General features: G+C 35.4%; 2 protein-coding genes across 4 annotated transcripts; both read right to left on the reverse strand.

Moving 5' to 3' along the window:
* Window positions 1–41: 41 nt before the first annotated feature.
* LOC109186744 lies at window positions 42–13,929 on the reverse strand. 3 transcript variants are annotated; one of them, XR_002055169.1, is made up of 18 exons: window positions 13,496–13,929; window positions 12,011–12,090; window positions 11,625–11,675; window positions 9,802–10,320; window positions 9,452–9,709; window positions 8,710–8,775; window positions 7,787–7,948; window positions 6,863–6,914; window positions 6,501–6,767; window positions 6,264–6,374; window positions 5,799–5,990; window positions 4,040–4,315; window positions 2,797–3,453; window positions 1,734–2,197; window positions 1,582–1,642; window positions 1,421–1,489; window positions 829–1,210; window positions 42–469 (listed from the first exon to the last, which is right to left on the reverse strand). XR_002055169.1 is itself a non-coding variant. In XM_019336861.1 (17 exons), the coding sequence occupies exons 1-17, from the start codon at window positions 13,709–13,711 to the stop codon at window positions 1,139–1,141; spliced, it is 3,573 nt and encodes a 1,190-aa protein (XP_019192406.1). In that variant the 5' UTR covers window positions 13,712–13,929; the 3' UTR covers window positions 828–1,138. The 3 variants fall into 3 exon arrangements, 1 of the variants encoding a protein (XP_019192406.1); XR_002055170.1 differs by having other exon boundaries at window positions 42–475; XM_019336861.1 differs by lacking the exon at window positions 42–469 and having other exon boundaries at window positions 828–1,210.
* A 3,059-nt stretch (window positions 13,930–16,988) lies between these two features.
* On the reverse strand, window positions 16,989–20,864 carry LOC109186816 (ACT domain-containing protein ACR9). Its single transcript, XM_019336970.1, has 6 exons — window positions 20,502–20,864; window positions 19,407–19,625; window positions 19,206–19,311; window positions 18,239–18,572; window positions 17,668–17,952; window positions 16,989–17,546 (listed from the first exon to the last, which is right to left on the reverse strand). Exons 1-6 carry the CDS (start codon window positions 20,653–20,655, stop codon window positions 17,400–17,402), a joined length of 1,245 nt encoding a protein of 414 aa, XP_019192515.1. The 5' UTR covers window positions 20,656–20,864; the 3' UTR covers window positions 16,989–17,399.
* Between the last annotated feature and the right edge of the window lie 3,139 nt (window positions 20,865–24,003).

The raw sequence follows: 24,003 nt of genomic DNA on the forward strand, positions 1-24,003 counted from the left end.
GCCATTCAAATTTGCACATCAACCAAATACTCATACATAGATTAATAAAAACACAAGTCCCATGATGCCTATTTAGTAACTTATAAATTACTTGAATAATTTACATGTCAAAAAATTTACAACATACCTATGGGGGATGAATCCCCATCAAACACAGAAAACAAAATTTCACGCATTAAAAAATATGGGAAAAAAAGACTATTTACCACACTAGTAATGGACCCTTGCAAAATTTTCACCACAAAAAAAAAAAAAAAACTACCGACAAATACAAAAGCATACAAACACACTCTAATGGCTGTCTTTAGACTTTAGTTGCATTGATTGATGAGTAAAACTTTCATAAGCGACTTACTAAGCACGTTCCAGAAACACCATCGCCTTCATCCTTTGCGGGGAAAAATATGGATGCCCGATGATTTTTCCTGTACAAGATTCACTATCGTCCTAAAAGTTGGTATACAGTTACCTGCTCCTACATTCAAAGCATAATAAACCCATAGGTATCAGGAGCAGGGTCATAAACGACGCTAATGTAGAAAAATTGTTCCTTATCATGGCATTTCAGTCTTGATATGAAAATGCCATTTGCAGACAAAGTTAAACACGCTAATATAGTTTCATAACTTATATACATTGCTCCCCGGATTAATCAAATGTAGCCACCTAAGCATGTTCGTTGGTGTACTTGATACTACATATTCTTCAATACTATATGTACAGTAGAATTTCTCTAAGGTTGATATTGAAGGAAGTGATGAAAAGAAATTATGAAAGTGAAGATTCGTAAGTTTATACTTTATAACTACTAGAGAAAATAATCAGTACCTGAAGATGCCTCGATGTTAAGCTTCCATTGGAAGGTCAAACAACATCTCTATCATAATTTTGGCCAACAAACTCTTGAAATATGTCATAAGCCCTCGAACTTGGGGTGAATATGGAGTTTCTTAACTGTGTCCTTTGGTGTACACACAATTGGGTTAGAAGTTGAATTTCTAAAATTTTTTCCAGAAAAGCTGCATTGTGCTTAATCATGTGTAGCATGAGATCTGTTATGCTTTTGCTATCACTATGACTGAAATACATCGAGATTCTTCAGTTGGCAGATTGTTGAGGTTGGGAAAAGAGTATAGGATTAGTCACTTGATAGCTGCAGTATGCCTCGCATCTGGAGGTAAGGATTCTCTAACAGTTTTTCGTTGTTGCTCTGCAAAAGGAACAGCAGAAATTGATTGACCATAGTAATAATCACATAAACTGCTTCTTTTTCCAACATAAATTTAAATAATCTTTTCAATAGTCACAAAAGAATAAATAAGCATCACATCAGTGGAAAAGGAAGAACAGGATGAATGACAGCTTGTGTTTTCAAATTCAGACATATCGGGTTAAACAGAATCATTGAATGTGTTCTTACCTGCTGAGCCTTTGAAACAAGATTATGTAGCAAACGCTGGTAACTTTCAGGTTCTTCTGACATCCTCCTCTGCAAAATGCCATTTAAAGGACAATTAACATTGCAGTTATAGTTATTTGATTGCAAAGGCTCATTTTCAGCAAAGCAACAAAAGCACTTGCCTTTAGAAGGAAAGTAGAGGAGTAATATGCAACTCTTGAATCTATATCGTCCAGTAATGCCCTGAAAAGTACCCATGCATTAAAAGTTTAAAACAAGCTACTATCACTTAACAAGGATGAATCTAATCAGAGGAATACATCAAGACAATTACCTAAAGAATGGCTCCCCGCCAACATCTTCAAAAGCTGCGGGATCATCAGTGCATTTACCGATTAAAAGTAATAACAGGGTAGCTCTTATGTCTGAAGTGGCACCAGGAACATTTCCTCTTCCTTTGCTACCAACAGATACCCCTAATGCAATATTGTCTGTTGCCGCACCGGCTAGTTGGATCAATGGCCAGTAAAACAAATCAGTAGGAACTCGTGCAACCAATTGCATAGGAGCAATTGCTTGTCCATGAAGAAGCAGTGCTGCCATGGACGCAGTTTCACATATTGGAGGGTCTTTACTTTTGCCATGTTTGGTACTTGTTTCTCTGAAAGGTTCCTCTAGATACTGAGACAGAAGTTCCCCAGTATCACCCTTCTTGTTCCAGCCAGTGTCTTTAGCACCAGATGTTGTAGCATTTGACGAAACTTTAAGGCACAATTGAGACAGCAGGATTTCACACATCTGTGCAATGAAAGCCCGCCAATGCAATAATATGATCAAATCACAAACTAACCAACAATACCAACAGCATAAGTACAAAAGGTTGAGCATCATTTACAGCAACAGGAATTCCAATTTGTGTGGACTTCACATGGCATTGAAAAACTTGTCAATCAATTTAAAGAATAAAGATAGAAGCAAATATTATTTCTTATAACCAAATTATATTTGCTGACAGATAGAAGAAAGCAAACATTTTACCACAAAACACATAGGAATAAATAAATAAATAAATAAAACAAAAGAGAGAGCGAGAGAATTCACGGAAAAAGACCATTTGTAAGCATAGTAGATGTCAAGGAATTTTTTTTAATCAGGTAAAATCGCAATACTTGAAGATATTTTTGCATCAACAGTTAACCTAAAGAAAGACATTTTACCAGAAAATGACTTTGTACAATCAATATTTTTTTTATCAGACTGTAGATAAAGTATGACACATTTTAATCATGCATAATGCTTGGCACAACATTATATACCATTGCATTAGTTTTCCTGTCCTCATAAAGCACTGGTAATGAAATGTGTTCCAAAAGTAATATAGCTCCAGAGAAAAGTACCTTTAATATATTCAAGCAGTCAGTTTCATTTAACTGGGCCATCAGGGACAATGCACTACTCATAATATCTATAACTGCATTTGCTTTCTCAAGGCGACTCTTGTCATGTGTATTTCCAACAGCTTCACCACTAATCACATGTTGGACTTCACTCTCATCCAACAAAAATTTACATCGCATAAGAAGCCTCTCCAGAACAAATAGGAATCCCAATCTAATAAGGTTATTTTTTGACTTTAGCATCCCAAACATGAGCCAAATGGATAAGGGGATATCTAAATCTGGTGAATAGTCATTAACTTTAGCAAGGGAATTAATTTTCTGCTGCAACTTTCTGATGCTTGACCATATGCTCGCATCCCTTGACTCAGTAATTTCTGCAATCAGTAGATCACCCAACCATAGATAGCCATTATGTCGACAAGCTTGTCTCTCTGAATGAAGAAGAGAATGTAAAGTAGCCCAAGAGAGCTTCGCCTTCATGTGAATACTGTTTCCAGAAACTCCATCAATGCCCTTTGTGATAAGTAAAACTTCATCGATGCTTTTCAAAGTTTTGAGAGATTTAGTTATTTGTCTTGAATGAGCAAACTCTTTGTCTAGATGTGTAAATGACTTTATAAGCACCTCAAGTTTCTCAACAATTTTTTCCAAGAACTGTCAATGAAAACACAGTCAGATGACAACTCCCAAGATTATATAAGAAGGCAAATAAATCAAATATCACCATATTTCCAAAAATTCCCTGACTTGCACCTTTGGTTCTATAGGGGATTTGTATGTAGGAGATAACTCATTATTAATGAGGAATGCTAAATGTCATTACATAGATCAATCTATGCCTTAGCTTCTGATCAATTATCATGTACACAATTCAGGGCCTTATTTGTAAAATCCCATCCTTTAGCACTCTAACCCTCTCCCCAAAACTACAAAATGGGGGGGGGGGGGGGGGGGGGGGGTGGACACAATAGGAAAAGCCAATTAATGGAGCACTAGAGCTCTTTTACAATGCCCATAAAAAGAATTTATGGATATCTAATTTAAATATTTAAAAAAAAAAAAAAAAAAAAAAACATAAATGAATTACTCCCAAAAACAAAAGCATGTTAATGAAGTGTAAAATATGTAATTCAGGTTTAACATTGAGGAAGTACAACTTTGCCCCCAAATCCTTCCACTATGAGATTAACACATCTAAGTCAATGGCTAAGTAGATAAACACAAATGATATGAGCATTACCGTAATAAGCCGATCACTACTAGGATATCTTGATAGTGGAGTATATATAGATCTTCGCAAAAGCTCCAAAATACCTTCCACCCCGAGTTTGATTGAAATGTGTAAGGCTTCAGGTGCATCTGCAAGCATAAGCAGTGTTGCAATAGGCTGAACTTCATCATCACTATATTCAGAAATTCCAGCCACTATGCATGCCTCATTAATTTGATGCACAACGTAATCAAAAAGAACCAGGTATAGGTTCCTTCTCTCTTCCCTGGAGTTTGACAGCATTAACTGCAGTTATAAATCAGAAAGATATATAAGTGTGACATTTAAATATGTTCAACAAGAATTTCAGGCAAATTATGGTCAAAAGAAAAATCATAAACCAATACCCATCATCCAGAGGTTCAAACTTGACCTTAAGGGAGTAGGAAGATAGTCAAGGTTAATGCCAGATATATTATGTCCAAGGTTGCAAAAATCGTTAGGCACCTGGGGGGCGCCTAGCGCCTGGGGCGCCTAGCGCCTGGGGCGCCTAGCGCCTGGGGCGCCTAGCGCCTAGGGCGCCTAGCCGCCTAGGCGCCCGAGTTGTGTTACTCTATAATTAATCAAGGTTGTAGACTTGTAGTTCACTCGTTCGTAATCTGTAGATAGATACTATCTAAGTATTAAATTATTAATTAAGGAAATACAACACCGCTATAGATAATATCTAAGTATTAAGTTATTAATCAAGGAAATACAAAACACCGCCAGATCTGATCCAACGCGAGTAGATCTCCACGCTGTTTCGCCGAACGGAGGGGAAGAGGAGAAGAACCTCGACGGAGCTCATCCCGTCGCCGTTGCTCTCCCTCCACGGCTCCACCGCCGTCGCCTACCACCATCGCTGCTGGTCGAGGAGAGAGACGAAGGTTCAAGGCCAAGAGGAGACTGCTGCTTCGCCGCCGTCGCCACAGCTTGCTGCCGATCTGCTGCTTCTCGTGGTGAAAAGGGTTACTGCAACAATTCCTTCGGCGACGCAAGCAGATCTGAACCGAAGGCAGGCGACGACAACAATTTCTTGGTGAGCAGATCTGAACCACAACTTGCGTTTTTTTTTTTTGGGTTATTCGGCCGACTAGGCCGTCTAGGCGCCCGGCCGCTGAGGAGGCCGATTCCGGCGTTCCTTGATGCGGCCGGGCGCCGCCTAGGGGCGATTTTTGCAACACTGATTATGTCACTGCAGTATAAGTTCCTAACAATAGTTATCATGGCGTCGCCTAGGCGACGCCTGGAGGCCTCGCCTGAAACTGGTGAGGCGAGTTCCGGCGTTGCCTAGGCATCCCAGACGACGCCAAGGACGCCGATTCGGCGTCCAAACCCATAAAACCTACCCATTTTTAACTTTATTTTTTATTTAAAAAAAAAATGGTATGACTGCGTCGGCGACTTCCCTCGAACTGACAGAGAAGAAGAGGGCAGAACTGCATAAGATAAATATATTGAACTAATACGTGATGACTACTAACCAGATAAAGAAAGCAGTATATAAATAATAAAAATAACTCCTCCAAAGGGTAAGCGGACTTTTTTTCTGATGAAACTCAGCAGCATATTCAGATGAACTTACTCTAGTTTTGCAAATTTATATATACACCTCTGCCAACAACAAAAAACTTCTTAAATATAGTATAACCTATTAGACTTTATAGACAGTCCTACAAGGCACAATGAAAGAAAGCTTTCTAATTGGAAATATGTATGTAGTTGCAAGAATAGCTAGAGCAATTACCTCCACAAATATGAATTCCATTCCTCCAATCAGATCAACTTGCTGAACAAGAAAAACAGGTATAGCTGAAAGAGCTTTATCAGACTCTTCGTGAATTTCATAGAACATATTTGTTAACATGCCAATAAGCTTGGAATGAACTACTTCTGCCCATGAGTTTTTAGTGCTAACTTGTATGAGTACCTTAACAACCTGCAAATAGAAGTAGAAATAATTTCTACATGGACTAGTATATAATTGCAAAAGTGTAAACAGTCATGAAGCAGTGATGCATGTTGCAACTAGGAAAAAGACATTATGTGGAAGCTGAGGTCATACAATGAAAACAAGGTGTCTTTTACTTTACCACTGAAGATTTTGTGAATATACAGATCTGAAAAAGGAATTGCATGCAATTCCCTCTTTATTTTTTTTATAAGCAATTCATGCAAGATTTGTTTTTTTGCTACAGATGGAATGACTCACCCTTATGTCAAGGCCTCTAAGTCTACTTCTCCGTATTCTGCCTCTATCACACACAAAATAAAGTAAACAACTGAGGGCAGAAGCCCATACAGACTCTTCGCTCTCTTCCATCTGCACATGGTAATATAAAAAGGCTTTATCGCATGAAAGACAATGAATAATTAAAATTGGGCATTAATTCCTTCAACATTAAAAACAACGGTAAAACACCTTTATATGTATGGATATCAAATCTACCTGAACAAGATGAAGAAGAACCTCATAAAGAATGCCTAAAATCCAACACTCAAATTTATCGATAGCCGAAGAATTTCCTGTTGATTTTTTCCTTTCTGGAGAAAATTGAGTTTCGCAGTCAAAATATGCTTCTTCAGAATATTCTTCCGCAATTGTGGAAGCCTCATCAGCTGCTGGAGGCTCCAATAAGTGAGCATGAATTCCAAGATTAAGAATTAAATCAAAAGCCCTAGCTTTTGATGCCAACCGAGGAGCATTGATCATTTCCTGCATTTTGAAAGAACAAAAAATCTTAAATCATAGTTGATTGTAAGAGGGTTGGGTAGTTAAAAAAGAAGAGAAAGGGAAAACTAAAGCAGCACCTCAAGCATTGATAGAGTAAGAGGAGCAGCAAGCTCAGAATCTAAAACATACCTACAAAAGGTAAGAAAAGATTGCCTTAGATATTATAAACAAAACAGAACTAACTTCAGCACTAGATATTTTCAACTCGAGGATGCAGTAAAAATCATAGCCCAAGATTTTAGTAAGCACACAAACATTTCACTTTGACAGTCATTTCTTATCAGCATCTTAGGTCTCACATGATCACATAATATGTTTTTTTGGCCCACAGCTTATGGGAGCATTATACTCCAAAAAGCATAAGCTGGGCCAAACAATAAAAAGAGAAAAAGGGTTTTAAACTCAATTAAGAAGCAAAAAGCTCTTTTTCTCAAGATGCTTGACAATTGGCAGCTACATCTAACACAAACAAGCGCATCATATGGTGTCTGAGTATGAATTGGTAGTAAAAAGCATTCAACTTTCAATAATTTTTTAGAAGAGTAAAAGGACTGACTTAAGTCCAAAAGACCTTAGCAGAAGAAAGACCGAACTTGGCATAATATAAGCATATGAATCAATGAAAGGCACTGACCACTCATTCACTTTTCACATTTTGAAATAAACAAAATAAGCCAACACTTAGCATCAAAATTCAGAAGCATTCACACAATCATACATGCCATCCCAGAAGCACATGATACCTTCCCTAGCTAATGAGTTACATGTTCTAAGAAGCCATGTCCCTGATATGGTTGCACATTGACAAATTCACTTTGAGGGGAAAAGGCATTTTGGTGGCACATAGACAAATTCATTAAACAACCATCATTAATTTCAATATGTATGAAAAGTCCATTCAGGGAGAGAACAAAAGAGAGAGAGAAACATAACTAGAGTTGAGAAATAGCATGTCTTTAAATATGTACTAATCAAGGTGTAAATAAAACAGCAACACTTACATATCAATTACAAGTTTTACAAGAACACTAGCAGCTACATCTATTGATGGCTTCCCACTGTTGTTACTTAATTTAGATGAGCCGGTAGCAGGAATCTCTGAGCAAACAGCAGCTATAACTTCACACACCTCTGCAGGATTTAGTCGCAACGGTTGTTGTTCACTAGCAATGATCAAACATTCAGTGTAAGAGACAGTGGGGGAAGGAGATAGATAGGCAGAAAATGACAAATCAAGCCAGAAAATTTTCATATTTGAAAGGGAGCTCAATTGCTTCACACATTCCCGGGCATTCCCCATACAATGGTATATCATATATGACATATACACTCAATTGCAAACACGAGTGAAGAGAAATTCAAAACTTCACATATCTAGCATGTATACAGTAATCCCCTAAAATGTTAATAAACATCTTGCACCATGAAATAAATTGGCATATATATATTATGGAACAAAAATAGTGGTACATGGTAGTGGAATAGATGGTACTGTGGAAGTACATTCCACTCTCAAAAGAGGCATTTCTCAGTTGAAACTATTTTTTATCAAAAAGCTTTTTCTTGATCTACATTATAAAGAAATAGGAGAGGTTTTATGTTCTCTTCAAAAATAAGAAGTTTCGGTTTTTTTTCATTATACAACTATGAAAGTATGAAAGAGGTACACATGCTTGCAAATGTATTGACCCAAAATGCACACATGCCCCTTGCAACAAATGAAGGCAGGAAAAATATAGCATGTTGTCCTGGGTAGTACAGACTACAGATGCAAGCTACTATAATAGAAAGCATTTATGAATTATATACTGAGATATAGAAAGCTCCAATATACTTGTTTGGACAACACTCACTTGTTTCTGTATAAGCAAAAACACTTCAGGAAGTAATTATATGCCGATACTGGAAATGTTCTTTTTGATACCTGTAGTGTCGATACTGGAAGAGTGGCTTAGCACGAGGACGGAAGGTGCTCACTGGAGAATCCTCCCTATTTATTTAGAATAAGAAAAGAACAGGTAAAATTAGATTTCACATGATTTTTGTTTGAGACTAATTTTGCAGAAGTTAGAGGATGAAATAAGACATATAAAGCTGGTCCCAACACTTCAATCTGAATATTCTTTTGAGGTGTCGTAAAATGTATCAAAAACAAATTTTGTGTGGAACCAAAAATTTTTAAGTAAAACTATTGCATAACAAAAGAAGATAAGAATAACTATACTTTGTGAGAAAGTAACCATTCGTAACTATAATAACCAACTACATGATATACAATGAACAATTTAAATTAAGAACAGTGTCTCGAACTAGAACCAAAACTAATGATCACAGGCTTAAACATTAACCATGGTTGGAACAAATAGATGGACGTGGTATAAAATTAATTCTATAAATGACATGTAGTCACAAAGTTCACAACCATTGCTGGAAATGCCCCAGTGCATAAGGCTCCTGGATGTAGAATTTACAATCTTATTAATAACCTCAAAAACTAAAAGAAGAGACAGAAGATAAGTGACAAAAATATATAAATTATAGAAGTTTCTTGTTCTTGTAGTGACATTAAATAAAGCAAGACAACTTCAACAACAATGATAAAGCCAAGCTAACAAGAATAAAAAAACTTATACAATAGTCTTTTGAGGTACTGAGTAGGAATATACCATATTTGATTAGGCCCTGCTTTAGAGCGCTTTAGTGCTGTAATTGCTCTTAAGTGTGCACGAGCAGAGGCAGAATTTGTGACAGTAGTCAGCAAAGATGGTTGCAATAGTTGATCTAGGTAAGGCATTTCAGCACTGCCAAAGATTCTCCAAGGCTCACCCTTCATTTTGGCTTCCATGTCCCCTACAAGCAGAGCTGCAGCGCCTACTTCTAGGAAATTATGAGCACCAACATCTTTGGGATTCAAAATTTGGTCACTGAAAGTTTAGGTTTCCAAAATCATGAAATGCCAAACAAAGTGAGTAATCAAAACTTTAACAAGAGTAGCACCACCAAACAAATTAACTACCTATTAGGCAAAGTTGATGACAGTTGTTGGTCTCTGCACCAGCGCCACTTAAATACATCAACTGCCATGAAATCGTGATCTTCCAGGGTATCAACTTCTTCGAGAATTGGTGAATCAGACGCAGATACAGTAGAAATTTCTTTATTCTTTGGAGATTCTTTAACATTTGAAGGGTTTAGTTGGGAATTGAAGGATTTTCTCAATAAAGATGACAGCGATGGAAGTGCTTGCCTTGATGCCAAAGGTGCTCCAGCAAAAGCTGCTGTTTGAAATGACCGCTTTGGGATATTTTGAGACACTAGAGAACGGACATAACTTAAGGACTTCACAAGTCCAGCTGAGGCAAAACTTGACACTGGTAAAGGAGATACAGTGGTAGATGCTGCTGATGCACCACTTTGTTGACTTAATGGGCGTGATAATGGTGCCAGTTTTCGATTTGTAGTCATATCACATTCAGCAATTATGCTTAAACAGAACCGATCAATCTGTAGCAGTGTCTCTTCACTTGGTTTATACCTGCAGTAAACAGAAGAAATAACATGGTCATAATGGTGAGAGGTGTAGATTGTTAATACTTAATAGGATAATGATTCTCATAAAGACTATAGAAAAAGAATGATTCTAGTAAAGTCTTGTTTGATCAATCTTCAATTTTACCCAAACTAACTGATCAGGGTGGTTTTTTATTGATGTGGAGATGGGTTTTTAGAAGGTTTTTTTTTCCCTGCAAATGTAGTATTTTTGTGGGACCCGCCATTTGAGAGAAAAGAGGAAAGGCATTGAGTTGCTGCGCATGGAGCGCAGCCAGCACGCGCCTACTGTGCGCGTTTTTGTTTCAGTTTTAAGCTTTTTTTTTTTTTTTTACTTTTCATCTGAGGCTGTCAGATTTATTTCTTTATTTCCTTTTTTTTTCTTCTCCTTTTTTCTTGCCCTCTTTCTCTTTCCTAGATGGAGCTTTAAAAACCGTGAAAATGTTTGAACTGATATGGATGCTCTTAGCTTCAAAGAAATCATTGACCCTTGGCTCAACTGACCAAGAGTATGCCTCCTCACCACTTCAGTCTCCCTCCCATCAAATGTAAACACACCCCCAAAAGAAAATTAACTAATTAATTAATATAAACATATACAAACACAAACACAAACACACACACCTATAGACATATATACAAATATACAATATATGTATACACACACAGATGCACATACATACAAATATGTACTTAACCTTGAAAAACTGAAAAAGTTTCCAATCATTGCTGTTATTTTAATTTTCCACAGACAAACCTAATGTTTTTAGAGAATATATCTAAGCTTTCCCTTTGTTGCCCCAATTTCCTACTCTATTATCATATCTGCGGCCTAATTCACCATTACAATGCCACTCTTACACTAACTTCAAATCCCAAGCTAATTCTTGCTGAAAGTAAAAAAGATCTGGCATCAGATACCACAGAACTGCGTAGTACCAGAAATATTATTCAGTTTCCAATTTCTGATTATTATAATATAATTAAACAATGCTTTGAGCCCATTATTTTCACCTTGTACATTACAATGACAACTCTCATTTTGCATTATCTCCACAGCTCCTAAATTTTAAAGCCACCTCAAGATACCCAAAAACATTGCACTCACCAAATATGAAAAAATTCTAATTCTTTAAAGAAAATTACAGAATAGCAAAATGATAAATTAATATACTCTGGACAAATACAATGTGTTCTAAAGGGAGGTTCAACATCAATCGAGAGGCTAGTAGTGTCATATAATTAATTATTTATGTTACACATTTAAATGCTGTAATAGGAAGAAAGTACCTTAAAAGATATCGTTTCAAAAGTGCCACAGATTTTGCTACCACCGCAGGGCTGGTTTAAAGGGGGGAAAAAAGCATTAGTGGAGAAAGAAAATAACCAAATGATTAATTCGTCAATAGAAAAGCATTAAAAATATTGTGAATTTCAATTACTTGGCTAACGAACTTTGTCAATAAGCCCCCATATGGAGTACTAAATAAGACTAATAGAACAAGAAAACAGAAACCTTCATAACAAAACCACCTGGGATCTGGAATAAAACTAAGAGACAAGAATAAGTGAATTGACCAACTAAATCCAAGCTATAGATAAAACTAAATCCTTCCTCGTTTTTTATTGTGATTTAAAGCATATAAAATAAGTTACTAACTAATTAAGATATGTACCTGCGTTCACGTTCGGCTAGGGTATGATCTAAAATTACACCATAAGCCAAATCAGTTGTTTGATATGCTGCCAAGTAATCCTGTGGAAGAGTAGATATACATCATTAATAATGTAATTTTGCTAGTTTGCATTTTTTACAGACTTAAAGCTAAAAGAACATGTCTACTGACCATCAGCCATCAAATTTTTTTAAGAACTGAAGTTAATATTTAAAAAGCATTCAGATTTGCTTTAAATAACTATTTAAGCAAAAATGTAGAATTCATTGAAAACGCCAAAATGGTGCAATCCAAGGGCAAGAATAATCCAAAACATTTAAATTGCTCACATTAAGGAGCCAACTATGAGATGATCTTTTTAGTATGGCCAAGTTTCAATTGCATTCCAGAACTTCATTCTAAAATATACTCCAGAATGTTTCCTACTGAACAGTCGAAAATCCATTTGTGGTTCAATTATTTTTTAATTCAGATTGCTTTTTTTTTTCTACGTCATGTCGGGAGAGGGGTTGAACCTAAGACCTCTTACATTGAGTCTCAAGCAGTGTTGCAAAAATGGCGCCTAGGCGCCGATTAATTGCTCTAGGCGCCCTAGGCGGTCCCAAGGTGCCTAGCGATTTTTTCAACCTTGGTCTCAAGGCAAAACAATTGGAGTATAAGCCTATAAGGTCAATTAAACACAACAATCAGAACTCATAAATGGCATGTGACAACCACATTAAGCTTAATAAGTTTTGCGGGATAGACACATAAGAGACAACCTCACAAACTACCACTTCTGCTTGTAACGTCGTAAATAATGAATAGGTATTGGGCATTAGATAACAAATGTCACGATCTTAGGGCAAAAAAGTAAAAATGTGGAGTTTACGGCGACAATAAAAATTCAATCATTAACATGGAGACTATTTATTAAGTTAGCACTTCTAAACACAATCTTTAAAAATAAAAGCAACAAAATGCTCAACAAACCATAATGTAAATAAGATAACTAAAGAGAAAGCAGACAGCAAGGATTTCAATTAGCTAATAACCTAACAAATTGAGGAGAAAGGGTGGAGTGTTCAACAAAGCATTTGTTTTTATTTATTTATTTCCCTCTTCTCTTCCTGCTCCAGATAGAAACAGAACACATCTCTGCACCCCCAGAAGAGACACAAAATCACTACATTCTAACAAGATAAGAAAATGAGCAACCTCCACCTAAAGACATTAATTTATTTAAGTTTTCATTTTATTAAAAAAAAATTAAAACAATTGCCCCAAGCTCAGCTTTTTATTTCTACGTCCATCTTTTCGAATCCAATGGCGAAAGCTTAAACAATCTAGGACTAGAGCTATACAAGCCAAGAAATTTGAATCTTCACAGCTAAATTAGGACCAGATCTCACACTAAAATACCCTAACAATCAACGAGATTCGAACACAGACAAAAAAAAAAAAAAAAAAAAAAAATCAAGCAACAGAAACGGTGCCAATTCTAACCCGGAGAGTCCGCGACGTTTCGGTCGCAGCGGCCGAGGAGATGGTCCCATGGTTTGCCGGCGTGGAAGCCGAGAGAGAATCCGCGACAGCTCGGCGCAGCGGCTCCGGCGGCTTCTTCAACGACGACGATCTCAGCCTGGATGCTAGACTCGCACTCCCGCCCAACTGAAACTTCGAGCTCCCCGGACTCCGGGACGTGCTATAATTCGTCGTCATCGGAACTCCGATGTTTAACCTCACAGTCTGTGTCTACAATCCACCGGTACACATGCGTAGATATACCGTATACGTATCTATATGTGACATAGATTTAACTGAAACAGAGTGTGGATGATTCTGCGAATACTACATTTGAATAACGGAAAAAAGGAGACAACTCAAACAACTGTCTTTCTTTTTCTTCTTCTTCTTCTTCTTCTCTGTGAGATGTGTTATTACCGTATGGTATTTAAGATGTATGTATGTATTATAATCTCAATACGTATCCGTATATTCGTATGTAGAGAGATTGACTATTTTCGTGCGTATCGGTGGGGTTCTATTAGCTGGCATGCGCTAAGTACCAATTTGGTTACCTTTTAGTTTTCTTTTTGGGCAAATTTCACTTGGGTCCTTTGAAATATATAGTACTCTAAATAGTGGATTTCATTTATACACCTTACATTTTTATTTTTTAGTTTCTAAATTGTTATTAAAATGGTTTTTTAAAATTCTTTGTTAATAGGCGACGGGTTTAATCAATATTGGTATACTAATTTTAGTTTTTTTTTTAGCATTATTGACTCTATTACAATATAATATTTGTCTATACATACTTTTTAAATTTATTGAAGCACAAAAAGTCGATACCCCGATTAAAGTTGGGACATGTGACCTCTCATTTGGAAGAGTCACATAGGTGTTACGATATTGAGTTACAAGCTACTTGACACTAATTTTAATATTTTTTTAGTACTTAATACGTTACAAATAAAATATTTATGAGTAAATAATTTGTAACCATGCTTGGCTATTGAATATTTCAAGGTAATCTCTTTGTATCATTTTATACTTTGGTTCCATTAATATAATTTGACTGAAATTATTTATAAATTCATATTTTTATAATATTATATTTAATAATAATATATAAGGTTTATAAGAAAAGTTATAGGCCCATGGACACCATGCCTCCTACAAATTCAAAAAATAATGTATAAATGGCACCCTTACTTACCATTGATTTCAAATGTAATGGATGTAATTTTTTTTATTTAATTTTTAATTTATTTTTTCATTTTAATTGCCCTCAATTTTTAAAGAAATAACAACTTTATCATTATTTTTTTAACTTATTCCTCTTTACATTGATATGATCTTTGTCTTCTTTTTTTCTCCATCATTCCAACACTCCATTTTTTTTTAACATTTTTTTTTCTAAAAAATCACTATATTCTAGCTAATATTTTCATTATCTCCCTCAAAACCAAATCTAATGTCCCCTCCCACTTTTTTTTTTTTAACATTTTTTTTTCTAAAAAACCACTATATTCTAGCTAACATTTTCATTCTCTCCCTCAAAACCAAATCTAATGTCCCCTCCTACATGTAGCTAATTCAATTCTTGTATATCATGTTGGTATCTAAATAACTTATTTATGTATTCTTATTTATTTTGTCATATAACAATTATTAAAAATTATATATATTATTATTTAAAAATTAGAACATTAAAGATAAAAAATAAAAAATTAGAACATACTAATTGATTGTTGGGCATGACGTTTCGCGCAAATCGCGTGCCCACGACTAGTTCATAATTATATTCACAATTCTATGTTCATAATTATACAACTATATGTTCATAATTTTTGAATTATATATTCATAATTATGAACAATTTAAAAACCGTGTCCCTCTTACAAGGTCGACAAAGTTCCACAGCATAATTTGCCCATATTAATCTCGCAGTCTTCTTAAGCAGATCTAGTCTGGAAACAAGTCGCAAGGCTCATTTGTGATCACTAGCAAATGTCAATTGAATTGTTAATTTACCAACTATCATCACCAAAATTCAATTTTTTATTTTTTTTTTGAAAGCAACCAATGTGGTTATATTTAGATAAAGGTTGAAATAGAGTCTGTTAGAATAGTGTCCCAATACATAGCCATAGTATGATCAAAAGCAGTAGAAGATAAAGTGTGAGCTAAGTAGTTTTGCGATCTAGGAATAAAAACAACTGAGCAGGCATTAAACGCCGATATATAAACTTTGCAACCATCAATAGCATAACCAGCATATGATCGGGGCGGAGCATCTGACGAGGATAGGTAGCACTGAAGCATATGACAATCCGTATACAGTTGAACAGACTGTTCTCCACGAACCTGTAACCATGATAGGACCTCTTTGGCTGCGAATGCCTCGGCCATAAGTGGGAAAAAGCAACTCGGTAGGGGGACACTGAAGGCCGAGACATAGCCACCATCGGCGTCCAGTATGACCGCTCCATCGGTGACCGTGTTTGTGGCGTGACGGTACCCGGCATCGACGTAGCATCTCCACCGTTGTGCAGCAGTGGTAGGTGCCGGAACAGTATTTGGCAGCGGAGGAAGCGTTGACGGCTCGGCGATGGTGACAGTAGCTGGCCCTTTGGCAGTGGTGGCAGCAGGCGGTCCCTCAGTAGTGGCAGCAGCTACTCTATCGGCCGCGGTGCGGTGTACTCGCCGCCATGCCTGCAGCGTGGCCGTTGCTGTGGCAATCAACTTCCTGGGCAATGGTAGATAGGCATCCCATACCGCTCCGTTCCGTGCTCTCCAAATATGATATAGAATTGCAGCTGTGTACATGATTCCATCTATGTCTAGAACATTTAACATTGCACTAAACCATTCATAAAAAATATGTGTTATAATATTGGAAAGTGGAAGGCTAGATTGAGCCCATATGGAATTTGTATAGCCACACGATACCAATGAGTGCATAGTATCCACATGATTGATTCCACACATACACAAATCGGATCACATCTACCCTCTTTATAAGCAAGTTGTTGGTGGTGGGAAGGATATCACTTATAGTTTTCCATAAAAATATCTTCCACTTAAGAGGATTTTTAATTTCCACCCTCTTTATAAGCAAGTTGTTGGTGGTGAGAAAGATATCACTTATAATTTTCCATAAAAATATCTTCCACTTAAAAGGATTTTTAATTTCCATAGGGTAAGGTATCGAATCGGAGTCTAGACTTATGAACCTACCAAATTGTAAACATAAATTTTCTACCATAATTACTATATAATGTGTAGTTATATTGGAATTTCCATAACAAATATAATATTGTCAAAACACTTGCTATTGCTCATAACTAACATGCTCAAATCGCAAAAGTCAATACATAGCTCCCACAAAAAGTCAAACTTAAACTTTTATGGTAACCAAGCAAATACATATTTTCTTAACACATTGCAATTAACTACATATCCTGCAAATTGTAGGTGTTAGGCATCTAAATTTGGATTAAGTCAACACACATTTTAAAAGATGGAAAGAACAATCTTTTAGCTGTCTACCAAAGAAATAGTATATACAACACAAATTGACAGAACACATAAGGAGATGATAACTGGAAATGAAATAATTTCAGAAACCTACATCAAGTTATACAGATAGCATAGAAACCAAATCAGACATCACCAATACAGCTTTGCAAACCCCAACATTTTCAGTATAAAGCCTTCCTGTTCACATCGGGCTTCGAGTTCTCGTTGAAGTTTAATATCCCTTTCAACAGACAAATTTATTGTCTAGGTACACTTGGATAACATTGTCTAGTTGAATTTAGAGAGTTCACCAGAAGGCTTGGAAAGAAATCATATTCAGGAATAGTTACTTGCTCATGATGAAGAAGTAAATTCTGAACTCTCACCAGCCCATCAGCGTCTTTTTTACTCTATCTACAATGTCACTTCGAGCTTGCTTGCTAGCTAATGGAAATTTCGGAGTATCATCCAAAAGGAATCTATACACCTCCCACTCCCGATCTGATGTTGAATGCCTACCGATTTCAGCCTACAGACCAGTGAAAAGTATACATAATGGATACGTGCACAAATGATGTGAATATAACTTCACTAGGAAGCTAAAACAGTAACAGGTAAATGGAAAATAGTCAAATTTTCGAGCTCCTTACCGAGAATACACAAATCCCGAGAGTTTTCAAGGCAACTGTGACATCATGAAACACACGAGGTCTCCCCTTTCCAGATAATTCGACAGGATTCGCAACCAATAGTTCTGTATCAGGGCCACGGCTGGCAATCATGACTCGAAATGGATGGAGCATCTCTTCCTTCAAGCGAGAGCACAATGCTTCCTGGCTCTCAGGATCTATAATCTTTTTCCCATCTGTCTTTTGTATGAATAAATCCATAGTCCGGTAGCCCTTGGCAGTAGAAGAGATTCTTCCGAATGCAATCTAGATGGCAAACATCAAGACTACATCCATTAGATTTGTAAAAAAATGTCAAGCCAATGATAAGATAGAAGGCAGGACAGAGAAACCAGAAGGTCCGGAAGGATACTTCAAGAGACTCAAAACCTAATTTTTCTCAGTCCATTTAAAAATTTAAACAAAATAGCTCCAACAAATACATTGGGTAATTTTACGAGTGACCTTCATTATAGCCTCAAACAGAATTCAGCTTTCAAGAACAAGCAGGCTTCACACTGAAATTGCTTCAAAAGAAACAGAGACAAGTTACCTGAATGTCACAGTCCTTTGAAGTCCTCAAAATGTCATAGATGAGACCCTTCTGATCAATGCACTGTATTTGAAGCAATGTATGAGCTGGGCTCAGAAAATTATCCACTGTGACAACGGCCCTCTTATCTTTTGTTGCATCTGAGGATTCCTTCTCAGGCAATTCACATCTAAACAATTCATCAGCAACTGGTTGAGGAAGAGAAGTGAATGCCTGCTGACCTTCATATTCAGGCCCTGCCAACTGAAGCTCACAACTGATGCAATATTCTCCTAATATTTTGCTTAGATGTTCACATGTGTCATCACGCCGTTGCTTTGTGTGTAATAAGTCCCTATTAATGTATAAAAAGAGCAGCATAAGAGACAGTTTTCTGTAGAAAGAACTTCTACTGATGCATAAGAGACAGTTTGAATCTCGTTAAACAAGTGCAGATCCCTAAAAAATTGATTAGCTAAATCAAACTACTAGAAGTTAGAAATGTAAATTGAGATCCATAGCATTAACCAGGTCCAAGTTCTTATCAATCAGAAAGGTTATTTTCCATAGAAAAGACAAAACTGAGAATGCAGACAGGAGGTTTTTTAACAAGCCGACAAGATTTACAATACTCAATATACTATGAATAATCATTATGTTTCTTCTTCTCAACTTCCATTTAAAATCTGCAGCTAAGCATGCAATCAGTCTACACAAAAAACATGATTGCTTAATTAATTGTTTGCCAAAACTATGTACACCCCAATATTAATGCTAAGACTTCACCACATAACTGGCTCTAGGGATCCATTCCCAAGTTAAATTTGTTTTCAAACACTTCATACAAAATTTCATGTCAAGCAATTGCAGGAAGAACATGCTCTCACATAAATATCCAATGGGAAGAAATGGTAAGGAATGCAGAGTATCATTAACCAATCAAATAAAAGGATCCATAAACATACTAAACTCCAAACTAACAACTTACAAGCCATCTGTTATGAAGAAGAGATCCAAGACTTTCCCATCTGGCGTTGTCATAACTTTTAATCTTTGTATTGATAGCTCAAGCTCACAAAGGACTTTGGTAACATCTAAAAATCCAATAGCCATAAATAAGAATTACTCTGTATATGAAGTCATGAAGCAAATAATTATGCGAAAAAGGCAGAAACGACTTTGTACTTACCATGTAATAGTCCTTTCCTGTCCACACAAAATACTTTTAGGAGATATATTGGAGAATGTGAGCAACTGCTGGACTGTTGTTCTACAAAAAAGGGAATCATACAGGAAGGGCATGCAGATACAAGCCGATTTTTCAAGCTTTCCCAATCAATTTTCAATGAGCTTGGCCGTGGAACAACCCACAGTACTATGTAACACCACTTTCCATCAGTAGAGATATCTATATTCAAGAAATAGTATCAGTGTATCACCAAGATGCTAAACCTTTCAGAACATAATAAACTGATGAAATTACAAATACAAAGCCATAAAATTCACTTTCAGTCATGCATATAGGAATTTGGAATGAAAGACGTGACCCAAAGCCATTTACTTCATATCTCTGTTATCCATTTTTCAGTTTTTCCGTTTCTCCAATTTTCCATTTCTCTAGGAAATAAAAGGTTAGAAAAATGTTGCTGCAAGGGATTGAAGTGTAAATCTACTGTTCATCCGTGGCTTTCTCCATCTCTCCAAATTTGGAGAATTAGTTAAATGGATTCTCCAAGTTATAGAAAAATGGTTTTAGAAAACAAGTTTCATATCTCCAATTTTCTATTTTTCTAGATAAATGACTAATTTCTGCGGTAACTAAACACAAATATTTTACATTAGATATAATACATCCGATTCCTAAAGCTTGTTTCAGTTGAGAGTGGACTCAAGATTATATTTATCAAATTTGGGCAATTCAAGTATTAAGACATTAAGTCAAATCCTTTTCTCAAAGAACTCAGATCTCTTCAATGTCCCATCTCAGTTTTAATCCAGTCGTTACAGTTAATATAATAAAATAAACAAAATCAGAAGAGTGTAACCAAAATAAATAAATAAATATCTGCTGGGCTTTAATAGTCCGAAAAATCAAGTCAGATTTCAAACAATTTATGTTCATTAGTGAACCAGTTGTTCAATTATACGAATAAATTTCCATTAGAATTCTTAAAATTCAACAAAGTTAACCCCAAAAGAGAGCATAAAAGTTGAACCTTTGCCAATAAACCACAGATGCAATAAAAAAGAAAAGAAAAAAAAATAGCAAGTGAAGATTGCTAACCTCCACGAGTAACATAGAGTCCGAATTCGAGAATGATTCGACAGAGGTCGCATCCGAGGCCAGCTTTGTCAGGGCAATTCACCGTCACGACGGTAGGGTCGCCGGTTTTCTTCCCATGCTCGATTATAACTCCGTCGTCCCAATGAATCCCCATCTCACCTGAGACCCGAACCCGAGATGCCCCCGAATTACGAGGTCAAAACTTTTTAGGGTTTTACCGAACAGTCATCACCGGATGCCAGAACTCTCCGAAATCCGCCGCCGGCGAGTTCGTAAACTCTCTAACCCTCCCTTTTTTTTTCCCTTTATTTCACCGTTTCATGTTCCCTCTCCTCCTTTTAGTCCGAGTCTCTGTTGATTAATTTTAGACGGTTTTTATGCAGCGAGTGGTCGCTGTCACTGTCGTAAGGGCTGCGGACAAACGTGGGGCCCACCGCCAAGCAATGGCCACGTCAGTTTTGTCAGCTACCAGACAATAAGCACGTTTGCCAATTATATTTTGGCACTAATCTTTCTTTCTTCTTATTTTAGTTTAATAAATAATGAATGAATGAATTCATATAAAAATAGTACTTTATTGACCCTATTTCAAAGGTATTTATAATTTAATGTTATATATTCCGTAATATTTAGTATAATGTTAATATATAAAAGTTATATCAAAAGTACTACGGAGTATTAAATATAAAATTATACTCTGGAGTAAACAAATAAATAAATGTTGATCTAATAAATAAGGGTATAAGGCATGTAAAATAATTAAGATGAGTACAATAGCTAAATATCGTACATTAAATGATTGAATAAATGTAAATAAAATTTAGTAAAAGCATAAAGAAAATATGAGATAAAAGTCAAATGAATTCTCAGTCTCACTAATATATATATATATATATATATATATATATATATATATATATATATATATATATATATATATAATTGTACTCAGGTGCGAATGCTTCGCCTAGGAGCGAAATAGGAATGGATTCTGTCCGTCCACGTGTCCAGATTTAATGAATGAAAAACACTGATTTTTTAAAAAGCGCGGTGACATTTTCGTAAATAATTGAACATTGAAGTGCAAGTAAAATGTATTACAAGTGCATGTAAAATGTATTATAGGTGCAAGTAAAAATTTACACTGAGCATCAACACTAAGTGCACCTATAGTTATAAGTAGTTGCACCTATAGTTATAAGTAGTTGCACAAATAGTTATAAGTAGTTGCACCTAAGTGCATGAATGTTTGCGGGTGGTTTTCAGGGGTATTACTACCCGCTGAACTCAGATCAATGAATGTTAACAAGGCAACATTGCATGCACTTATATGTGAAAATAGGTGCACCTATAGTTATAAGTAGTTACACCTATAGTTATAAATAATTGCACCTATAGTTATAAACACACCCAGGTGCATGAATGTTTGCGGGAAGTGAATGCTAACAAGGTAAAATTACATGCACTTATAGGTGAAAGTAGGTGCACTTGTAAGTGATTTTACTTGCACTTTGATGTTTAATTATTTACGAAAATGCCACCGCGTTTTTTTAAGCTATTAGATCTAGACACGTATCGCGTGCTGATTCGTTCGCATATTTCTTCCTGGGCACTTATTCGCACCTGAGTGCATCCCTCTATATATATATATATATATATATATATATATATATATATATATATATATATATATATATATATATATATATATATATATATATATATGCTTTTAAAATACATACTCTTATGACTCGTTTGGTTCGCAGAAAATATTAGAGGGGAAATGGAATTGAAATTTCATGGAACAAAATTAATGGGAAGAAAAATTATATTGTTTGGTTGGTAGAAAATAAATTACTGATAATATCGATTACGTTGTTTGGTTCGATTTGAAATTGTAAGTAATAATTAGTATAAAGACAATTATACCATTACACAATAATAACAACAACAATAATAATGGTAATTAAGAAAATTTGGTGAGAGCATAATTGTCTACTTGTTTTTCATAAAAAAACACTTTCTATTGAACACAAAATACCAATGGGGGACCATGAAAAATGTTTTCCAAAAAAAAAAAAAAAATCCTCAAATTTAAGAACAATATTTCTTTGAAAAATATTTTCCAGCGAACCAAACGTGCCTTTACAAAATTTGGGTAGTATATAATAGGGTGTTGCTATTTACACCGCTCTTTGACCAAAAGTAGGTATAAAGAATCTTGAAATTGTAAAAAAGTAAAAACTTTTAATAATTAATAGGTGGCGTAAATAGCCAAATGATGTACATTTTACTATTTACACCACATGGTCAAACTCGCAATTAATAATTTGTTAATTCAAAATTTAATTAATTAAAACATTTATATATTTAAAAAAAAAAAAAAAAAAAAAAAGACAGTCACCTTCTCCGGTAAGAAGGCGAGGGGCTGCCTTCTCATCAGAGAAGGCAACTGGACTGCTTTCTCCGGTGAGAAGGCAACCCACTCCGTATTTCTACCAGGGTCGCCTTCTCCAGTGAGAAGGCAGTCCCTCGCCTTCTCACGGGAGAAGGTGATGGGTTCTTATGTTTTTTTTTTTTAATAATTAATATTTTAATTGTTAAAAAATGAATAATAAATATTACACATTGGCCACATTTAATAATAGTGATATAAATAGTACTTTTTTATTTGCACCGTCTATAAAATTATTATATCTATTAAATAGGTGGTGTAAATAGAATTTCCCATATAATAACTTAGAAATCATTTGGATATGTAAGAAAATTTGCATTTTTCTTGTGTTACTTTCTGGGTTTGAAAGCAGTGGGGTCAACTCAAGATTCAAGAAGCCAGCTGCATCTAAAATGAAACAGTGGGTTATTTTGTCTTTAGTCAGGATTTGAAAGAAATTAGCCCAATTCATCAAACACTGTTTGAATATTCACAGCCGCACACCACTCCATTCATCAGATATACTTTGAAGGCAAGGATTTTGATGTCTCATATTCTGATACGCTCATGTCAAAAAATAAGTGATTCTGCCCTTTCAAACACAAATACACCATATATAATTTGCTAGGTATGAGAGGCATTTCCAACCTATTTGACACTAAAATACCAAAAATATTCGCCAAATATCATATCAAATAGAATATTCTCAGCATATTTTTACACTAAATTTTATTCATCTCCAACTCAATACATCAAAACACCAAATTTTTACATCAAATGTTATTCTACATTAAAATAATATGATTTCTCTAATTTTAAAATTGTATTAATTCGAATTTAATTAGTTTAATATAAAATATAGTTTGTGATGTAAAAATAATAATAAAAAAATTAATAACATTATTTTTATGTTGTTGTTATGTTTGATTTGTTTTAATTTTTAATTAATATATATTCAATATTAGTCTTGTTTTAATTGTCTTGATAAGATCTCCCAAATGATATAATTTATTTATAATAATATAACATTTATGTTTAAGTATTTAACAAAAGATATAAATACATGAA

Source organism: Ipomoea nil, unplaced genomic scaffold (assembly GCF_001879475.1).
Source record: "Ipomoea nil cultivar Tokyo-kokei standard unplaced genomic scaffold, Asagao_1.1 scaffold1407, whole genome shotgun sequence".
NCBI classification, from domain to species: Eukaryota; Viridiplantae; Streptophyta; class Magnoliopsida; order Solanales; family Convolvulaceae; genus Ipomoea; species Ipomoea nil.